General features: G+C 44.1%; 1 protein-coding gene across 1 annotated transcript; it reads right to left on the bottom strand.

Moving 5' to 3' along the window:
- Positions 1-2,956: 2,956 nt before the first annotated feature.
- Positions 2,957-15,356, bottom strand: GMEB1 (glucocorticoid modulatory element binding protein 1). The gene is made up of 10 exons (XM_040424289.1): positions 15,257-15,356; positions 14,839-14,997; positions 12,699-12,778; positions 12,497-12,621; positions 8,525-8,628; positions 8,293-8,447; positions 8,066-8,194; positions 4,798-4,935; positions 4,237-4,359; positions 2,957-3,754 (listed from the first exon to the last, which is right to left on the bottom strand). Exons 2-10 carry the CDS (start codon positions 14,964-14,966, stop codon positions 3,225-3,227), a joined length of 1,512 nt encoding a protein of 503 aa, XP_040280223.1. The 5' UTR covers positions 14,967-14,997; positions 15,257-15,356; the 3' UTR covers positions 2,957-3,224.
- Positions 15,357-21,441: the final 6,085 nt, after the last annotated feature.

Here is a 21,441-nt window from a genome sequence, read left to right as displayed (position 1 = left end):
GCATTCTAGGGGCCCTAAAGCGTGAGAAGAAGTCTGGAATATAAATGTCTAAAAAATTTTACGCATTTGGATTCCGTGAGGGGTATATGGTGAGTTCATGTGAGATTTTATTTTTTGACACAAGTTAGTGGAATATGAGACTTTGTAAGAAAAAAAAAAAAAAAATTCCGCTAACTTGGGCCAAAAAAATGTCTGAATGGAGCCTTACAGAGGGGTGATCAATGACAGGGGGGTGATCAATGACAGGGGTGGTGATCAATGACAGGGGGGTGATCAGAGAGTCTATATGGGGTGATCACCCCCCTGTCATTGATCACCATGACTCCATTCAGATGTCCGTATGTGTTTTGCGGATCCGATCCATGTATCCGTGGATCCGTAAAAATCATACGGACATCTGAATGCAGCATGACAGGGGGGGGTGATCAATGACAGGGGGGGGGGGGGGTGATCAATGACAGGGGGGGGGTGATCAGGGAGTCTATATGGGGTGATCACCCCCCCAGGAAGGCTCCAGGGAGACGCCTGTATGTGTTTTGCGGATCCGATCCATCTATCAGTGGATCCGTAAAAATCATGCGGACATCTGAATGGAGCTTTACAGGGGGTTGATCAATGACAGGGGTGTAATCAATGACAGGGGGGTGATCAGGGAGTCTATATGGGGTGATAACCACAGTCATTGATCACGCCCCTGTAAGGCTTCATTCAGACGTCCGTATGCGTTTTGCGGATCCGATCCATCTATCAGTGGATCCGTAAAAATCATGTGGACATCTGAATGGAGCTTTACAGGGGGTTGATCAATGACAGGGGGGTAATCAATGACAGGGGGGTGATCAGGGAGTCTATATGGGGTGATCAGGGGTGATCAAGGGTGAATAAGGGGTTAATAAGTGACAGGGGGGGGGGGGGTAGTGTAGTGGTGCTTGGTGCAACATATTTACTGAGCTACCTGTGTCCTCTGGTGGTCGATCCAAACAAAGGGGACCACCAGAGGACCAGGTAGCAGGTATATTAGACGCTGTTATCAAAACAGCGTCTAATATACCTGTTAGGGGTTAAAAAAAACACATCTCCAGCCTGCCAGCGAACGATCGCCGCTGGCAGGCTGGAGATCAACTCTCTTACCTTCCGTTCCTGTGAACGCGCGCGCCTGTGTGCGCGCGTTCACAGGAAATCTCGCGTCTCGCGAGAGGACGCGCCGGCGCGTCCACCCAGAAGAGCAGGGCCGCCGCAAAGACGCAATCCTGCGTACGGCGGTCCTGAGGAGGTTAAACTGATGATCTATCCTCTGGATAGATCATCAGCATCTGATCGGCGCGGGCCCGACACCCAGGATCCCTGCCGATCAGCTGTTTGAGAAGGCAGCGGCGCTCCAGCAGCGCCGCAGCCTTCTCACTGTTTACCGCCGGCCCAGTGACGTCACCACTAGTATAAACTTGCCTGGGCGGGGCTAAGCTCTGTTCACTTGAATGGAGCTTAACCCCGCCCAGGCCAGTGATACTAGTCGTGACGTCACTCGGCCGGCGGTAAACAGTGAGAAGGCCGCAGCCCTGCTGGAGCGCCGCTGCCTTCTCAAACAGATGATCGGCAGGGGTCCCGGGTGTCGGACCCCCGCCAATCAGATGCTGATGATCTATCCAGAGGATAGATCATCAGTTTAAACAAAGTGCAGAACCCCTTTAATTACCGAAAAAGTGCCCTTTTTTAATGTATTTTTGTTGTCCCACTTCGGGACTTCAACGTTGGAGTCTGATCCCCTCTACAATGCATTACAATACATCTGTGGCTGTGTCACTTCTTTTTTTCCCTGAGGTGTGGTTTTTAAAGCCACAAGTGGGGGTGGGGGGGGGGAAAGCACATATGAATTAATAAGCAATTTCCCCATTTATTTCAATGGAGATGAACTGCAAGAGTCTTCTGCTAGGTTAAAATACCCTTAAGGTGCCTTCACATGTAGCAGATTTTGTTCCATTTATTTGAATGGGTCATATCAGTGGAGATACATCACCACTGAGGCCAGTGATTGGCTGCAACAGCATACGTGACCCCATCCATATGGTAATTTACAGACCGAGTGGCTAGGAGCAGGTGAGTTAGCTCCAATGCATAGCAGAATGTGGAGCAGAAATAAGAATATCAGCTTTTGATTTCTGTGTGCCATGTGAACATTGCCATACAGTTTTTCTATGTTTATGTTCCACTCCTGGTTTTGGTTAATAAAGATTGATGTGAAATACACAAGAGTGAATATGGCCTTATTCAGATGCCTGTAAGGGGAGTGCATTTTCGTGTCCTTATGACAGCTGTAAATCATCAAAGGGAACAGTGATGCTGTAAATTTGGATTATTAGACCTGGGGTCGGGTTGAGATTTGCAGCTGAAATAGAGGCTAAAATACTCCCACATTACAGCTGTCTAAATGATACCTTAGGCTCCATTCACACGTCCGCAAAATGGGTCAGCATCCGTTCCGCAATTTTGCGGAACGGGTGCGGACCCATTCATTCTCTATGGGGACGGAATGGATGCGGACAGCACACAGTGTGCTGTCCGCATTTGCGGTGCGCGGCCCCGATCTTTGGTCCGCAGCTCCGCAAAAAGATAGAACATGTCCTATTCTTGTCCGCAGCTTGCGGACAAGAATAGGCATTTCAATGGGGGTGCCGGGCTGGTGTGTTGCGGACCCGCAATTTGCGGTCCGCAACACACCACGGACGTGTGAATGCAGCCTTAGGGTGATTTGCCCTTAGTCTGGGGACAGCTTACTGGAGACCAAGCTTTTTCTGAAACTAAAACCAAGATTGAAAGAAGCATTAAATGAATGAGCGGCAGATTTGTCCTTGCAGACAAGTGTTTTCTTCTTTTCTGTCCATCCATTTTAGGAACCATTTACCACCACCATGGTTACTCAGTTATTCACAAGTAAAGGACACAGCATTACATTATATAGCAATAGATTTGTTTTTTTAATAAAAAAAAAATATTTTTCAACATTTAACATTTATACACACTATATACAGGAAAAGCGCAGGCTGCAGTTATATTTATTGGTCTCTGTGAAAGGTCCATCCTTCAACAGAAAGGCTTCATCTTATCTATAAACTAATGTGGCATTTGTCATCAGGTCATAAAAATAAAGTAATAAAAAGGATGTCTAATAAATTAACTTTCTTTCCAACTGACTCTAATAACTATCCTCATTCCCTGCATTACAATTGTTACTCATCTTCTAACACTACAATTTCCACATTATGCAGGCCATCATGGTGTCCAACCCCAAGGACCTTCCCATCACCCAGTTCCATCACCTTAGATCCACCCTCAGGGTCCGGTGCTGGGTCTATCTGAATGATCGTCTGGCCTTCATCACCAATTCCATCCTGTCCAAGTTCTGAATCCATTGCCACAAGCTCTACTGGGCTCATAACTCCACCTAATGACCCCGAATCCTGCATTTCTGTTGCTAATACAGTAAGGGCATCACCTTCCCCAGTTTTGCCCAATACAGTTGTGTACCGTAAACCACCTAAAGAAAACTGCTGTCCAACTGGAGCCAATGTGAGGGGAGAGAGCACGGTATATTGTGGCTGCGATGACTGAGTACTCAAAGTACCAGCAGATGATGGACGCTGAAGGCGAGGCCTCTTGGGGGGTTTGGGAGTGTTAACTGGCATCAGGACCACATTCTGAAGAATTGGAGAATGATTACCTTCCTGCTTCTTTTGTTCTTCAAGCTGCCTTTCAAGATCTAGAAAAAGAGGGGGAAAAAATTAAAAATTATTGTTATATTTTTTCAGTTATTTTCCTGCACATCTACTTGGTATATTCCGATGATTACTGTGGGCTATTGTGTACACGAGTACGCTTTTCAAATCAACGCAATGCTCAAAGCAATGCAGATTGTTATAGGAAGGCAATTCTTTCCTCAGATGGCATGCGGATGCCTTGTGTGGTACCTCCAAGCATTTTAACAACCAGTTAGCAGAGTGCAGTAATACAAGATATACTGAAAAAATGGGGGTCATTTATCAAACTGGTGTAAAGTAAAGCTGGCTTAGTTGCCCATAGCAACCAATCAGATTCCACCTTTCATTTTCCAAAGGAGCTGTCAAAAATGAAAGGAGGAATATGACTGGTTGCTATGGGCAACTAAGCCAGTTCTACTTTACACTAGTTTGATAAATGACCCCAAATGTGTGCACTAGAAAGCATGTCAAGTAGACTACTTACCTGCAAGCGTATAGTGATACTGTTCTTCACTCTGATCTGTCTGATTCCTTTTTTGATCAAGCACTTTTTTTACAACATCCAAAAGCCCAAAAGTTTGAGCAATGTTACTGAGCACAGTGGCATCTGGCAGGAAAAGAACACAGTATAATTATTTCTCAGGCTTATTTCTATATAACTTAAAGGGGTTATCTGACTCTTGAATGGGGCTGAGCTGCGCCTAGGCCACGTGACCGATGGTCATGATGTCACTGGCCTAGGGTAAGCAGCGAGATGGCTACGATGCTCACAATAATACTAGGTCCTTCTCAAACAGCTTATCGGTGGGGGTTCTGGGTGTCAAAACCTCCACCTGTTAGGCTATAAGTTACAAACAGTTGGATAACCCCATTACTACAAGTCATCCCTCAATCGCCAGTGTGTCTGCACTGAAAAGATAAAATGCAGACTCACTTATGGCCATGTAAATAATAGTAATGAATGTCCACATGCCACAGTACTACATATGCAGGAGCATCACTTGTACAACAGAAATGTGGAAATTGTTCCCAGTACGTGGCTCACCTGTAATTTGAAATGGTTGCTGGTCTATTCTCTGTTGGACACCACTTAAAATCTCCTCAATTTCATTCTGGACTTTGCTGACAACCTCATCCATAAGTCCCACATCCGTTATCCCTTTCCAGAACAGCAGAGTCTCTTCTGAAAGGAGAAGATTTAGACGCATTCAGAACATAGATTGTTAAACGCACAGATTATAAAAGGTCTTCTGTATGTTAAAGAGTAACTAAACCTTTTTACAACTTTCTTTTAAACTGTTCTAAATAGCCCAAAAAATATTTTTGTAATATACTTTATCAATTATGCTGTTTTACTACTCAAATTGTATTGTGTCTTATAATCGTAATTTTCATACAGCTCTGGCAGCGCTCCATGCAAGTGCCGTTTCTTCTTCATTTCACTACCCACTGTCTCCCCTGTAGCGATGGTGTAGGGTAATTACAAGTACTTGCTCCATTCAAGTGAATGGAGCGAGTACTTGTAATTACACTGAACTTACGAGACGATGGGCAGCCCTTCAAACAGCTGATTGGCGTGGGTGTCAGGTGTCCGACCCTCGCCAATTAGATATTGATGACCTATCCTGCAGATAGGTCTTCAGTATAAACAGGCTGCACAACCCTTTTAAGTTGGAAAAAAAAGAGGACTTTTTCCATACAGCTCAGGCAGGGTACTGGCTCTCCTTAAATAGACCAGCTGTGAATGGAGACTTTTTAGCAGCGCTTGATGGTATGGAGACTTATTGGCAATGCGAAAAAAATATAAAAAATATGCCAAGAGGTACCACCTAGGAAAAGAGGACCACCTCACTTGCCCCAGCTTCTGGAAGTCAAAGTCTGACTTTTTAACAAGCCTTGGAACATGACAAGGGAAAATAGCTAAGCATGGATATTGTCCTTGGACTTTGAGTCATAGGGAGCCACTTCCAGAAGGTGGTGCTAGAGAGATGCTATTGAAGGCAGCGGCACTAGCAGTAGCGCCACGGCCTTCTCGCTGTTTCCCATGCTGCTCAGCCCCATGGAAGAGAACGGGCTAAATGATAAAGTAAATGGAAGTTATACTATATTGGATTGTAGCAATCCGGGTTAATTGCCGTGTTGGCACTTTGCGATAAGTGGGTTTTGGGTTAAAGTTTGGGCACTCTGTCTCTAAAAGGTTCCCCATTACTCATCTAGGCTATGTGACTGATGAACGTGACGTCAGATGGCCTAGGAAGAGGCCTAAGCGCTCACGGAGAGCCACAGCCTCTTCATGCAGCTGATCTGCGGAGGTCCTCGGAGTCAGACCCCCATCGATCAGATACTGATGCCCTATCTTGAGGATCTAAATCCAAGAAAACCCCTTTAATTAGTCAAGGTTAAAGGAAGTTTGCAGACTTGTAAAAGCTGCCACTTTCTAGTTCAGGAAGCTTAAAGGGGTTGTGTAGAGACTATTCACTAGCTACAAGATAGTGGCTAACTAAGTGATCAGTGGGGGTTCAACCATTATATCCCTACCAATCCAAAACAGGGGTCTCATTCCCCATCCTGATGGAATGGCAAGTCAAGCCTGCAACTGCAGCCCATTCATTCTTTATGGGACTGCCAGAAATGGCCAAGCACTGTACTCTGTAGCCCTACAGAGAAGGAACAGGGCAGAAGTGTGCATGCTCAACCTGCTGCTCCATAAAGGATGGGACATCAGGACCCCCATCCTCAGGAGTGGTGGGTGTCAGAGGTCAGATAAGCTTTTTATTAACTTACAGTTGGAAAGTCATTCCCATGAATAGCTTGTAATGGCACAGTGATGCCCACGCCATCAGAATCAGGAGCCAGCTGACACCCTGCTATAAACAGCTCCAATACCAGCCATTTAACCTCTCAGATGCTGCAGCGAATAATGACCGCACCACAGTCTCTAAACAGTTAGATATCTGTGCTTTTGTTTATCCCCCCCCCCCCCCCAAAAAAAAAAAAAAAGAAAAAAAGAAAAGAAAGTGATCAAGAAGTCATATGTACCCACATAAAACACAGCTCTATATGAAAAGGGAAATAAAAGTTATGAATTTTAGAATATACCCTCATACGGCTATGTCAATGGAAAACTAAAGTGATGGCTTTCAGAAAGAGACCGGAGGGTGGAAAAAAGTCACTTCCTTCAAGCCTATTTTTCGTGTGTTCCTCAGTAAAGTAAATGGCGAAAATAAGTTGCAGTATTTGGTGGAGTTTGTACCGCCATTCTCATACGCAGATCAGCATTCTGCCACTATTTTGTCTCATTCATGGTTTAACTGTATGAACAAAGCCTTTTGACAGGAGATGCCGAACTAGGGGCGGGCGATATATGCGATATAGACGATATGAATCTGTGCAACAATATTGGAGATTTTGTCCATATCGCCGGACTGCGATATGACCAGGAGCGGTAGTGAATAGACAAACCCAAACCTTCTCACCAGCTCCCAACTCCACACCGCGCTGTACTGTAGTTGCCTGCTGGCTGACGCTGTGTATGATGTCAGGTCCTGCAATGCATGCTGGGAAGAAGACGCGACACCTGCGGAGTGTGGACTGCCGACTCGCCGAGCACCCTGGCCTGCAGGATAGGTAAGTATAGCGATTCTGGGGGGGGGGGGGGGAATGCTACATGGGGGCTGATGGCACTGAGTCTTCTGGGGGACATATGGCAGGCACAGGCAGATGGCAAATGCCACATGGGGCTGATGGCACTGGCTCTTCTGGGGGACATATGGCAGGCAGATGGCAAATGCCACATGGGGGGTGATGGCGCTGGCTCTTCTGGGCTGGGGGACATAAGGCAGATGGCAAATGCCACATGGGGGCTGATAGCACTGGCTCTTCTGGGGGACATATGGCAGGGAGATGGCAAATGCCACATTAAAAATTTATTGAAAAGTTTTGTAATTTCCCTCGTTGATCCAGGGAGTTATTCTGATTGGAGTCGGGAAGAAATTTTTTATTCCCCTAAAGTGGAGAAAATTGGCTTCTACCTCACAGGGTTTTTTGTCTTCCTCTGGATCAACTTGCAGGATAACAGGCCGAACTGGATGGACAAATGTCTTTTTTCGGCCTTATGTACTATGTTACTATGTTATTTTTGTATACATACAGAAGAAAATAATATATCGCAATATATATCGGATATCGCACATGCTTCAAATTATATCGCAATGTAGATTTTGGGCCATATCGCCCACCCCTATGCCGAACTACCAAATCACTTTTCCATTCAAATAAAGAAAAGCAGAGGACAAATTGCCATATTTTCTTACCAGAAATCTCTTCCCCATTCCTGTCTTGGTCATCTCTACACATCTGCACTGTAGCAGTAAGTCCTGAGCCCCAGTCGATCGCACCATCTTCCACAGTCTCCTCTGAAATAGTCACTGAAGACAGGGACCCTTAAATTAAAACAGCAATTACAACTGTCACTTTCCTTCTGTCACAGTTCATGCCACCAACAGTGACAACCAGAAGCTTCGAGGGTGTAACTCCATACCTTCCCCTGTGGGCGGCGTCTGCACAACATTACTCTGTCCAGGAACAGGGGCACGGGCACTGCTAATCAGGAGGTCAAACTTGGTACTGCGACACGTGTTTGTACAGAGTTTGTCATGTTGATAAAAGTCGATCTGACCAGAATCCATCATTTTTCTGCAATGGAAGGGGACATTATAGCCACATCTCCTACTATAACATTCTATATTCACAGGACAGCTTCCACTATTTACCGTAACATGACTCCTTCAAGGCGAATGGCTCTCTTCCAATCCTTTAAAGTTGATTTTCCAGCCAAATTAACAAAGGTTTTAGGGCTAATCATCTGTTCATTAAACTAAATACAGAAGAAAAAATAAATAGTGTACAAGCAAGAGCATATAGAGAAAATAGGCTGAAATAATGCCTGTAATACAGCACATCTCTCCGGTTTGTTGGTGAACGTTATATGTTATATGTGTATGTATATATGAATGATATAAAGATATGATATAAAGATTACCGTATTTTTCGCTTTATAAGACGCACTTTTCCCCCCCAAAAATGGGGGGGAAATGTCTGTGCGTCTTATAAAACGAATACTAGTGAGTGCTTCCATTATGGAAGCCCTCACTAGTATGTATTAGGAGCAGGGAGAGAAGCGCCGCAAGCGCAGGTAAGGCTACTTTCACACCTGCGTTTGGTGCGGATCCGTCTGGTATCTGCACAGACGGATCCGCACCTATAATGCAAACGCTTGGATCCGTTTGCATTACCATGAACAAAAAAAAAAAAAATTGTTTTTTTTTTGTTCATGATAATGCAAACGGATCCGTTCAGACTTTACATTGAAAGTCAATGGGGGACAGATCCGTTTGAAAATTGAGCCATACTGTGTCAACTTCAAACGGATCCGTCCCCATTGACTTACATTGTAAGTCTGGACGGATCCGTTCGCCTCCGCACGGCCAGGCGGACACCCGAACGCTGCAAGCAGCGTTCAGGTGTCCGTCTGCTGAGCGGAGCGGAGGACAAACGCTGCCAGACTGATGCATTCTGAGCGGATCCGCCTCCACTCAGAATGCATTAGGACTGGACGGATCCGTTCGGGGCCGCTTGTGAGAGCCTTCAAACGGAACTCACAAGCGGAGCCCCGAACGCTAGTGTGAAAGTAGCCTAATATTTACCCTCCCTGGTCTGCGCTACAGCTCCACTTCAGCTGTCGCGCTCCCATCTTTCTGGCCTGCGCTGCACTGTCCTGACCCCGTACAGCGTCAGGACGTAGTGCGCACACTATGACGCTGCACGCAGTCATGTAACAGTGCAGCGCAGGCCGGGAAGATGGGAGCGTGACAGCTGAAGAGGAGCCGCGGAGCAGGACAGGTAAGATGATTTTTTATTTTAGTCTGATCTGAGGTCTGATGGGCTAATCTCAGGTCTTATAAGGCTCTGAGTGGGCTGATATGAGGTCTGATGAAAAATATTTTTTCTTATTTTTCTACTCTAATATCTGGGGTGCGTCTTATAAAGCGAAAACTACAGTATATATAAAAAAAAATTTTAACCCCTTAGTGACCAGCCTGTTTTGGGTCTTATTGACCAAGTGATTTTCTTCCTTTTTTCATCGTCTTCCAAGAGCTATAACTTTTTTATTTTTCCGTCTATATAGCTTTGAGGGCTTGTTTTTTGTGGGACAACTTGTAGTGTTTAATGGCGCCATTTTGGGGTACACATAACTTTCTGATTAACTTTTATTAACTCTTTCTGGGAGGGAGATGGGAAAAACAGCAATACACTGCTACTGCGTTTTTACGTTATAAATTTTACGGCGTTCATTTTTCAGTATAAATAACAATATCTTTATTCTCTGGGTCCGTACGATTACAGTGATACCAAATACATAAAGTTTTTTTTACATTTACAACTTTTTTGCAATAAAACCCCTTTTTTTTAAAGAAAAAATTGTTTTTGCATTGCTGCTTCCCAAGACCCATAACTTTTTTTTCTTTCTATGGAGTTGTGTGAGGGCTTGATTTTTGAGGGACTTGTATTTTTCATTGGTATCATTTTGGAGTAAATGGTGCTTTTTAAATGTTTGTTATTACGTTTTTTCAGTGGCAACTAAAAACAAATAAATTGTGTTTTTTTTTACGGTGTTCACCGTAGGAGATAATGTACATGATATTTGTGTAGTCCGTGTCGTTACGGACGCGGCAATACCAAACATAGGGAAGATTTTTTTTTGCAATTTTATTAATTGAAAAGCGTATTTTCAATGGAAAAAAAGTGTATACCGGATAAATAGATAGATAGATAGATAGATAGGATATAAATAAAATAGCCGTTTTTAATCACTTTACCCCCCTCCCAAAAAAAAAAAGATGATGGTAAATGCAAAAAATTAGCCCTCACACATCTCAGTAGACATAACTATAATAAAAAAAAAAAAGTTATGGGGGGGGGGGGGGGGTCAGAATATGGCGATGAAATTATTATTTTTTTTTTTTCGGTATGTTTTTATAATTGCGTTTTAGCAAGAAAAACTATACATATATGTGGCATTGTCGTAATTGTACTGACCTGGGGAATGAAGAGCACAAGTCAGTTTTACTGCACACTGAACACCGTAAAAACAAAACCCATAAAAACGGTGGTGGAATTGCGTTTTTTCCCCAATTCCACCCCATTTGGAATTTTTTTTACAACTTCCCACTACATTCTTTGCAATATTAAATGGTGCCATTAGAAAGTGCAACTTGCCCCACCAAAAACAAGTTATCTACGTGATCAGAAAAATAAAAAAAAGTTAGGGCTCCAGAAAGGCAAAAAGCGAAGAACGAAAATGCAAAAACGGAAAATCCCTGTGTCAGAAAGGGCCTAAAAGGGATGGTCTAACTTCAACAAATGGCATTTATCATGTAGACAGGGTTAATACACGCCACTTACTAATGTATTGTGATTGTCCATATTGCCTCCTTTGCTGGCTTGATTTATTTTTCGATCACATTATACACTGCTCATATCCAGGGGCTATGACCACCCTACAGTTCAGCAGTAGTGGTGGCCATGATTGCACACTATGGCCTCTTTCACACGGGAGTTCCAGATTTGCGTGAAAAAAACTGAATGTGGTACCCAGACCCGAACCCGGACTTCTTCACTGAAGTTCGGGTTTGGATTAGGTGTGCTATTCATTTTCCCTTATAACATGGTTATAAGGGAAAATAATAGCATTCTTAATACAGAATGCTTACTAAAATGTGGATTGAGGGGTTAAAAAAATAAAATAAAAAATTAACTCACCTCATCCTCTTGTTCACGCAGCCAGCATTGTCTTCTTTCAGGACCTGCAAAAGGACCTTTGATGACGTAATAGCGCACGGTGACGTCAGTGCAGATCCTGCTGAATGAAAGGTCCTTCTGCATGTCCCGAAAGACGACATGCTGGCTGCACGAACAAGAGGATGAGGCGAGTTAATATTTTTTTTTATTGTTAACCCCTCAAGGCACATTTTACAAAGCATTCTGTATTAAGAATGCTATTATTTTCCCTTATAACAATGTTATAAGGGAAAATAATACAGGGAATACACTTTAATGGGGTCTGGGGTTGCTCATCCCCATCATCTCCTAGCAACCATGCATGAAAATCGCACCGCATCCGCACTTGCTTGCGATTTTCACGCAGACCCATTCATTTCTATGGTGCCTGTGTTGCGTGAAAAACGCAGAATATAGAGCATGCTGCGATTTTCACGCAACGCACAAGTGATGCGTGAAAATCACCGCTCATCTGCACAGCCCCATTGAAGTGAATGGGTCCGGATTCAGTGCGGGTGCAATGCGTTCACCTCACGCTTTGCGCCCGCGCGGAATTCTCGCCCGTGTGAAAGGGGGCTATAGGAAAAGAAGCTAGCCTCTCTAGGGGCTGGGACCACGGGAGTGGACATAGGCCAGAACTTTTTCCTATAGTGTACAAGCAGGTCCACCGCTGTTAGATTGCAGGGTGGTTGTAACCCCTGGATACGATCAGTGTATAATGCAATGGAAAAGTGAATCAAGCCAGCAAAGGAGGCAATATGGACAATAACAATACATTAGTAAGTGCCTTGTATTAACTTTCTCTATATGGTATATGCCATTTGCTGAAGTGAGACAACCCTTTTTAGCAATCTATAACAATGGAGTTACACTTCAAAACTAGCTCATTAGTCACGACACTTCACCTTGACACACTTGACATTGATCCCCGGACACACAAATTTCTTCCAGAGTAAAATAGCTTTGCTGTCTCCACAGGTGATTGGATATGCAATGTCAATGTCATCACTCAGCTCCACTGTGTCACCATCTACATGGATATGGAAAAGTCTCATTTGAAAATGTTCCCTCCCACAAGAATAAGTACAGTAGTGATGATTTACTCACCTAATGTATCTCCCATCTTCAGAGTGTGAGTCTCCAATGACACAACAGCAGCGTTGGTGTCGGACATCTCCTCATACATTCTGAAGAAATACAGAAGCAGTTATGTAGTTAGGGTCAAGGAGACTCTCCATGATATTCTGTACTGGCCACTGTGGCGCCGTGCCCTATCATTTATCCTGCTGAGCAGCTGTGGGTGGGAACCTGCCATCTGCAAATATCATCACAATGAAAACCTCCTGTCCCTACCCTCATGCCCAATCCATCACCTTTAAAGAGAATAAAAAAAAGATTATTTATTAAAGGGGTTCTCATCTTGACATATCCACGACAAGGTGGGAGTAAGCGCCGACCTCAGGTGGCCAGACTTATTGGGTTGGCATTCCAAGTTTCTTAGTTCCCATTGCAGTGGAATGGGAGCTGTGCAAATAGTGTGGCACAGCAAGATATGCCGTTTCCGTAAATCAGGAGTTATGGAAACAGTGTAGCTTTGTTCTGCTATCCTGATGTTTGTCATTCAAAATGGGATTTATGGAAACAGAAGCGCCAGTCTGCTCGGTTGTCTGTGTAAGCCTGGCCACCAGGGGCTGGCACTTTGGCCCATGATGTGAAAACGGTCAAATGAGAGAACCCTTTTACCAATATGCCTTTTCAGTCTTGCAAAGTCATAAAACAGGCAGACATTGTTAATTGAAGGAGTTTTTTCTAGGCTATTACTAGCTGGTTAGATTGCATCTGACACTCCACATCCCCACCGATCAGCTGTTCGGCAATAGTTGTGGTGCTGGAAGCAGACAGCTGCGTCAACTGTGAAGCAGACTGAGCTTGTTACTGAGGAGGGAAGATAGGCCATCACTTAATAAAAGGTGTCCAACCCCCTTAAATATTGATAACCTACAGTAGGATAGGTCATCAATTCCTTATCGGGAGGGAGCCCGATTCCCAGCAACTTCATCCATCAGCTGTTTAACGTGACTACCTTACACTGCTCGGACACGCGGTGTCATAGTGTAACAAGTACAGTACTGTACATTGCATAGCCACTGTATACCCAGTGGAGATTGGATATGTTTTTGTAATGGGGCACAGACCTCCCAGTTTGGCTGGTCCCTGGGCTGGATTCAGTGTCTGACGCTCCCGGGCTGGCTCTTCCTCTTCTTACCGCACTGTGATCACCATCCATCGATGGGAGGGCAGCCAATCACAGGCCACAGCAGTGACCATCTTCCCTTGTGACAACTGGTCATGCGACACAAGGGGAGCATTGCTGTGAAATTTATTTTTATGCATGCACTGTAGGCAGGCAAGGATCACGTGCACAGTGTGCGGCATGTGATCCCGGACGTGCCCGCAGTATGTAATTAGACCGGGAGCTGTGCGCTGGCGCGGTACGGTACTTTTAATAAGTGTTATGTTGTTACTGTAAGCAAGGGGGCCCATTACATAGAAACAACACCCCTCAAATAGAACCTTTAAAGGGTTTTTCTGTTCCTTTTATACTGATTGCCTATCCTCAGGTCCACCCATCAATATCTGATTGGCAGGGTCTGACACCGCACAACGCCATCGATCCCCTGTTCTGCAGTAGCTCTGCCACTATACAGTTCCATCAGATGCGCACTAGACAGAGTTGATTGCTGCAGCGCGGCTCCTATTCGCTTCAATGGGAGCAGTGATGCAGTAACCAGCTTCATCCAGTAACACAATGGAAGGACCTATAGTCCCGGCACTGACTCGGGTGCTGGAGCTACTGCAGGGTGAGGGGTATAGGATCCTTGTAGATCTAAAACTGATGGACTATCCTCAGTATAATCCATCAATATAAAAAGTCCGAAAAACCCCTTGAAAGCCTACCTACACACTATACTTCAGACATGTCATAATAACGTTCAGAATTATTGATCTGTGGAGGTCACTGATGGCTAAAACGAAGGGGCAGAAGCATTCAAGTGAGCACTGTGCCCTTCATTTACGCAGGTTTACACACAAATTGCTTGAAGCAAAGACAAAAGGGCACAGCTCTCAACTGCCCTCACTTCTGCCCCACCCCCCATAACAGTGATGGGTGGTCCCCACCAAACATAATTTATGACATGCTAGTAGTTTGTTACGATAATACGCACAATCATTGCCATAGGCTTACCCATGGGGAATGGGCTGCAGCTGCAGGATAACCTGCGTCTTGGTATCTTCGGGATCGTCCTCCTCTGTGCAGTCGCTGGGAATGACCACAACGTCCCCCATGGGGACAGTAACCTCAGCGTTCGCCATGTGTCACATCAGGTTGGACGCAGATGATGACCTGAGAAGAAATGCAGTCACACTTGAGCTGGAAGCCTCTTCTGGCCACCACAAACCATCTGTCAAGACAAAGGTCTCTTCTCACAGAGGCTCCTTTACATGTGCAGCTCTACAACTTTTACCACTACACCCAGAATACAGGCTTCAGCCACAGCATATTGTAATACTGCACCATCAGCTACAGACTGCAGAGCCAGTGCCAAGTGCACTTACCTGCACTGAATAGGTGCAACCAAAACAATCACCCCTTAAAACCTCACCTGAAACCTCCTCCAGGGACACACTGCTCCACACCCCGGATCTCGCTAATCTGCGCATGCGTTCTTCACACACGCACGGACAGAGCGCGCCGCCGATACTTCCGGTCATATGGTACAACTAAGCTAGTGACTAGAATGGAGTTTCTCCTTGTAGGTATGACGTCACGGGAAAAGGCGGGGCATCTGGGTCCAATGGGCGGGGCCTCCAGTTTGGAGAAGAGAGAGCAGAGGGTTGTAGTGTTGTATGTGGAGGGAGCTATGGGTTTTTCTGTTTATCGGGAGGGGAGTAATGTTATTTATATGGGACTGTATTTTGGAGGGACTGTAAAGAGGGCAGTGATGTTTCTTACATGGGACTATATGTTAGAGGTAGAGGAGTTATGTTTACATGGTGCTGTATGTTAGAGGTAGGGATGAGTGAATCGACTCTGGATGAAACATCAGAATTCGATTCGCATAAAACTTTGTTTGAATACTGTACGGAGCGAGCGCTCCGTACAGTATTAGAATGTATTGGCTTAGATGAGCCGAAGTTATTACTTCGGGTAATAACTTCACAAATTAATTTCTACTGTAAAAAAAAACATTTCCTGAACTTGGAACCAAACGAGCTCGGGAAATGTTTTTTTTTACAGTAGAAATTGATTTATGAAGTTATTACCCGAAGTCTCGCGAGACTTCACAAAGTAATAACTTCGACTCACCGGAGCCAATACATTCTAATACTGTATGGAGCTCCGCACAGTATTCAAGCAAAGTTTTATGCGAATCGACTTCGGATGTTTCATCGGAAGTCGATTCTCTTGTCCCTAGTTAGAGGGCTAAAAGGAAGGGAGCAATATTACTTACAGGGGCCTATATGTTGGAGGAGGCTGAAGTAGAGGAGTGATGTTTCTTACATGGGACTGTATGTTGGAGGGAGCAGAGTGATGTTACATCATAGATGTAGATTTCATGCAAACACGAGATTTCAGGGCCAGGCATCCGAACGGTGATGTCCCCGTCAATCCAGCCATGTGGGGAATGTTGATGGGGGAAAGAGGAGGAGGTGAAGTGTTACTTTGAGGGGTTAGGCTAGCCCCCCGGTGTTCAGATCACCTAATTTGCATAAGAATAAATGTAAAGATTTTTCTGCAACCTTATATCAGATTGCACCAGTAGAGGCTCATTTAATTCACCATGATCGGCCCTACCAGGCAGTATACTGGTCTAATATAGCAAATCACGGTGCAGATGCTCAATAAGATTTATATTTAAACATATTTCTAACTTTCCAGTGTGTGGTTTTATATTTTAATAAAACAGTTGGACGAAAAAGTTTAGTGTTTTTTTTTTTCCAACAGTAAATCTGGAATGAAACTAGAATGAAAACTTCCAGTAGGATCCTTATTATTGATATCTGGACAAACTCGAGATAGGCTCGCTTCCTTCACACATGAATTTTTCCAGCATTTTGTACATAAAAAAAAAAAAACTACGAAAAAACACTTGCAGGATTTTTTTTTGTTTTGTGTTTTGGCACCTGATAAATAGCTGCAATTACCTGAGAGACTGTAGGCGGGCTTAGACGGGACGATTCTGCAGCCGAAAATTAGGAAGGAAGTGTTCCTTCCCGACAGTCGGGTGCTTGTTCAGTGAAGGAGACCATTTAGGCTAGGTCTACACGACGACATTTGTTGCGCGACAATAAGTCGCGCAACAGATAGGGCACAACTACACTGCAACATTTGTCTGTCGCGCGACAATTTTTATAATGACAGTCTATGGTGTCGCACTGCGACATGCTACGACTGCGACGCGACAGTCGCAGAAAAATCCATCTCGAATGGATTTTCTGCGACTCTCACAGGCGCAGCATGTCGGCCGTGTGCCATGTCCAGAACAGCCGTGTGCATGAGGATGAGGGATGGCTACTGCTCGTCCCAATACAGAATCATGGTTTCTGGGCAGCAGATCACTGTGAAGACCACACGATCTGTTGCTCAGAAGCCATATTCGGTGGTGTCTGCATGAACGACAGGATCACCCGATGAACGAGTTTTTCGCTCGTTCATCAGGTAATCAGCGGCACATTTACATGGGCAGATTGTCAGCAACGACGGTCATTCCTGATAATTTGGATAATTATTAGCTGGTGTAAATGCAGCTTGTCTTGACCTTGATCCATAATTATTACCAGGATTGCATAAAGTACCATAGTTTTTACATGTTCTTCAATTTTAAAGGGGTTGTTCAAGTGTTTAATACTGATGACCTATCAGGATAGGTCTGCAGTATGTGTTCACTGGGGATCGGACTTCTTGTACCCCACCGATGAGCTGTTTAAAGAGGCTGCGGCTCTCCTCTCTGTACCATGGCCTCCTCCAAAGCACAGCGCCGTCCATTGGAGAGCAGCCATGGTTGATAATGCATCTCAGCCCAATTCACTTGAATGAGTTTGACCTTCACCTCCTAGGCCATGTCACCGATGAACATGACGTTACTGGCATAGGACGAGGCAGCTGTGCTCACTGAGTGCCTCAGTCTCTTCAGACCTCTGATTGGTGGGGGTACCGATCAAATACTGATGACCTATCCTGATAGACCGTTAGTATTAAAACAATCAAACACCCCCTTTAATGCTGTCAGTCAGGGAAGAGAACCAAGTCCTCAAGGCCACGTTCTCAATTGTCAATGCAAATAGGGATGAAGAAAAGTAACATCCTGGCAAGTTCTGCAACTTGGGGAGGTCTATATTAGAACAATTCTCCAAGACTTATTAAAATTCTGGAAAAAAAAATACTGCTTCAGTTTCCCCAAATCGGATCCCTGATGTCACTTTCATTGGTCCCACATCCACAACAGCCAGTCACTGGCCTCAGCAGACTTGTCAGCACTGATGATTGACTGTACCCCACCAATGTCGCGTGACCATTTTTATAATGATAGTCTATGGTGTGGCACTGCAACATGCGACATACTGCGACGCAACAGTCGCAAAAAAGCCATTCGAGGTGGATTTTTCTGAGACTGTCGCAGCATGTCACATGTTGCATTGCGACACCATAGACTATCATTATAAAAATTGTCGCGCGACATTGGTGCGACAAAATGTCACAGTATAGTTGTGCCCTATAAGTTGCGCAACAAATGTCGTCGTGTAGACCTAGCCTAAACCTACAACTGCTATGAGCAGGTGTAGATTTGCACTACAGTTTAACCCTTTCCTGACCGGCTCCCGTAAATTTATGTCAGCTGTCGGGTACTTAAAAATGGCACCCGCTCGCCATTAAATTAGCAGGCACCCGGGACTAATGTATGCGATCGGTGATAACGGTGAGTGCATACATTTAACCCCTCAGATGCCATGTTTAACCACCTCAGCTCCCCTAGCTTAAACCCCCTTAACCACCTCAGCCCCCAGTGCTTAAACACCCTGAAAGACCAGGCCACTTTTTACACTTCTGACCTACACTACTTTCACCGTTTATTGCTCGGTCATGCAACTTACCACCCAAATGAATTTTACCTCCTTTTCTTCTCACTAATAGAGCTTTCATTTGGTGGTATTTCATTGCTGCTGACATTTTTACTTTTTTTGTTATTAATCGAAATTTAACTATTTTTTTGCAAAAAAATGACATTTTTCACTTTCAGTTGTAAAATTTTGCAAAAAAAAACGACATCCATATATAAATTTTGCTCTAAATTTATTGTTCTACATGTCTTTGATAAAAAAAAAATGTTTGGGTAAAAAAAAAATGGTTTGGGTAAAAGTTATAGCGTTTACAAACTATGGTACAAAAATGTGAATTTCCGCTTTTTGAAGCAGATCTGACTTTCTGAGCACCTGTCATGTTTCCTGAGGTTCTACAATGCCCAGACAGTACAAACACCCCACAAATGACCCCATTTCGGAAAGTACACACCCTAAGGTATTCGCTGATGGGCATAGTGAGTTCATGGAACTTTTTATTTTTTGTCACAAGTTAGTGGAAAATGATGATTTTTTATTTTTTTTTCCTTTTCTTACAAAGTCTCATATTCCACTAACTTGTGACAAAAAATAAAAACTTCTATGAACTCACTATGCCCATCATGAAATACCTTGGGGTCTCTTCTTTCCAAAATGGGGTCACTTGTGGGGTGGTTATACTGCCCTGGCATTCTAGGGGCCCAAATGTGTGGTAAGGAGTTTGAAATCAAATTCTGTAAAAAATGACCTGTGAAATCCGAAAGGTGCTCTTTGGAAAATGGGCCCCTTTGCCCACCTAGGCTGCAAAAAAGTGTCACACATCTGGTATCTCCTTACTCAGGAGAAGGTGGGGAATGTGTTTTTGGGTGTCATTTTATATATACCCATGCTGGGTGAGAGAAATATCTTGGTCAAATGCCAACTTTGTATAAAAAAATTGGAAAAGTTGTCTTTTGCCAAGATATTTCTCTCACCCAGCATGGGTATATGTAAAATGACACCCCAAAACACATTCCCCAACTTCTCCTGAGTACGGAGATACCAGATGTGTGACACTTTTTTGCAGCCTAGGTGGGCAAAGGGGCCCATATTCCAAAGAGCACCTTTCGGATTTCACAGGTCATTCTTTACAGAATTTGATTTCAAACTCCTTACCACACATTTGGGCCCCTAGAATGCCAGGGCAGTATAACTACCCCACAAGTGACCCCATTTTGGAAAGAAGACACCCCAAGGTATTCCGTGAGGGGCATGGCAAGTTCCTAGAATTTTTTATTTTTTGTCACAAGTTAGTGGAAAATGATGATTTTTTTTTTTTTTTTTTTTCATACAAAGTCTCATATTCCACTAACTTGTGACAAAAAATAAAAACTTCCATGAACTCACTATGCCCATCAGCGAATACCTTGGGGTCTCTTCTTTCCAAAATGGGGTCACTTGTGGGGTAGTTATACTGCCCTGGCATTCTAGGGGCCCAAATGTGTGGTAAGGAGTTTGAAATCAAATTCTCTAAAAAATGACCTGTGAAATCCGAAAGGTGCTCTTTGGAATATGGGCCCCTTTGCCCACCTAGACTGCAAAAAAGTGTCACACATCTGGTATCTCCGTACTCAGGAGAAGTTGAGGAATGTGTTTTGGGGTGTCTTTTTACATATACCCATGCTGGGTGAGATAAATATCTTGGTCAAATGCCAACTTTGTATAAAAAAATGGGAAAAGTTGTCTTTTGCCAAGATATTTCTCTCACCCAGCATGGGTATATGTAAAATGACACCCCAAAACACATTCCCCAACTTCTCCTGAGTACGGAGATACCAGATGTGTGACACTTTTTTGCAGCCTAGGTGGGCAAAGGGGCCCATATTCCAAAGAGCACCTTTCGGATTTCACAGGTCATTTTTTACAGAATTTGATTTCAAACTCCTTACCACACATTTGGGCCCCTAGAATGCCAGGGCAGTATAACTACCCCACAAGTGACCCCATTTTGGAAAGAAGAGACCCCAAGGTATTCGCTGATGGGCATAGTGAGTTTATGGAAGTTTTTATTTTTTGTCACAAGTTAGTGGAATATGAGACTTTGTATGAAAAAAAAAAAAAAAAAAATCAGCATTTTCCACTAACTTGTGACAAAAAATAAAAAATTCTAGGAACTCGCCATGCCCCTCACGGAATACCTTGGGGTGTCTTCTTTCCAAAATGGGGTCACTTGTGGGGTAGTTATACTGCCCTGGCATTTTCCAGGGGCCCTAATGTGTGGTAAGTAGGTAAATGACCTGTGAAATCCTAAAGGTGCTCTTTGGAATATGGGCCCCTTTGCCCACCTAGGCTGCAAAAAAGTGTCACACATGTGGTATCGCCGTATTCAGGAGAAGTTGGGGAATGTGTTTTGGGGTGTCATTTTACATATACCCTTGCTGGGTGAGAGAAATATCTTGACAAAAGACAACTTTTCCCATTTTTTTATACAAAGTTGGCATTTGACCAAGATATTTCTCTCACCCAGCATGGGTATATGTAAAATGACACCCCAAAACACATTCCCCAACTTCTCCTGAGTACGGCGATACCAGATGTGTGACACTTTTTTGCAGCCTAGATGCGCAATGGTGCCCAAATTCCTTTTAGGAGGGCATTTTTAGACATTTGGATACCAGACTTCTTCTCACGCTTTGGGGCCCCTAGAATGCCAGGGCAGTATAAATACCCCACATGTGACCCCATTTTGGAA

The sequence above is a fragment of the Bufo bufo genome, chromosome 3 (assembly GCF_905171765.1).
Source record: "Bufo bufo chromosome 3, aBufBuf1.1, whole genome shotgun sequence".
Lineage (NCBI taxonomy): Eukaryota > Metazoa > Chordata > Amphibia > Anura > Bufonidae > Bufo > Bufo bufo.
This window is presented reverse-complemented; position numbering and strand designations above follow the sequence as displayed.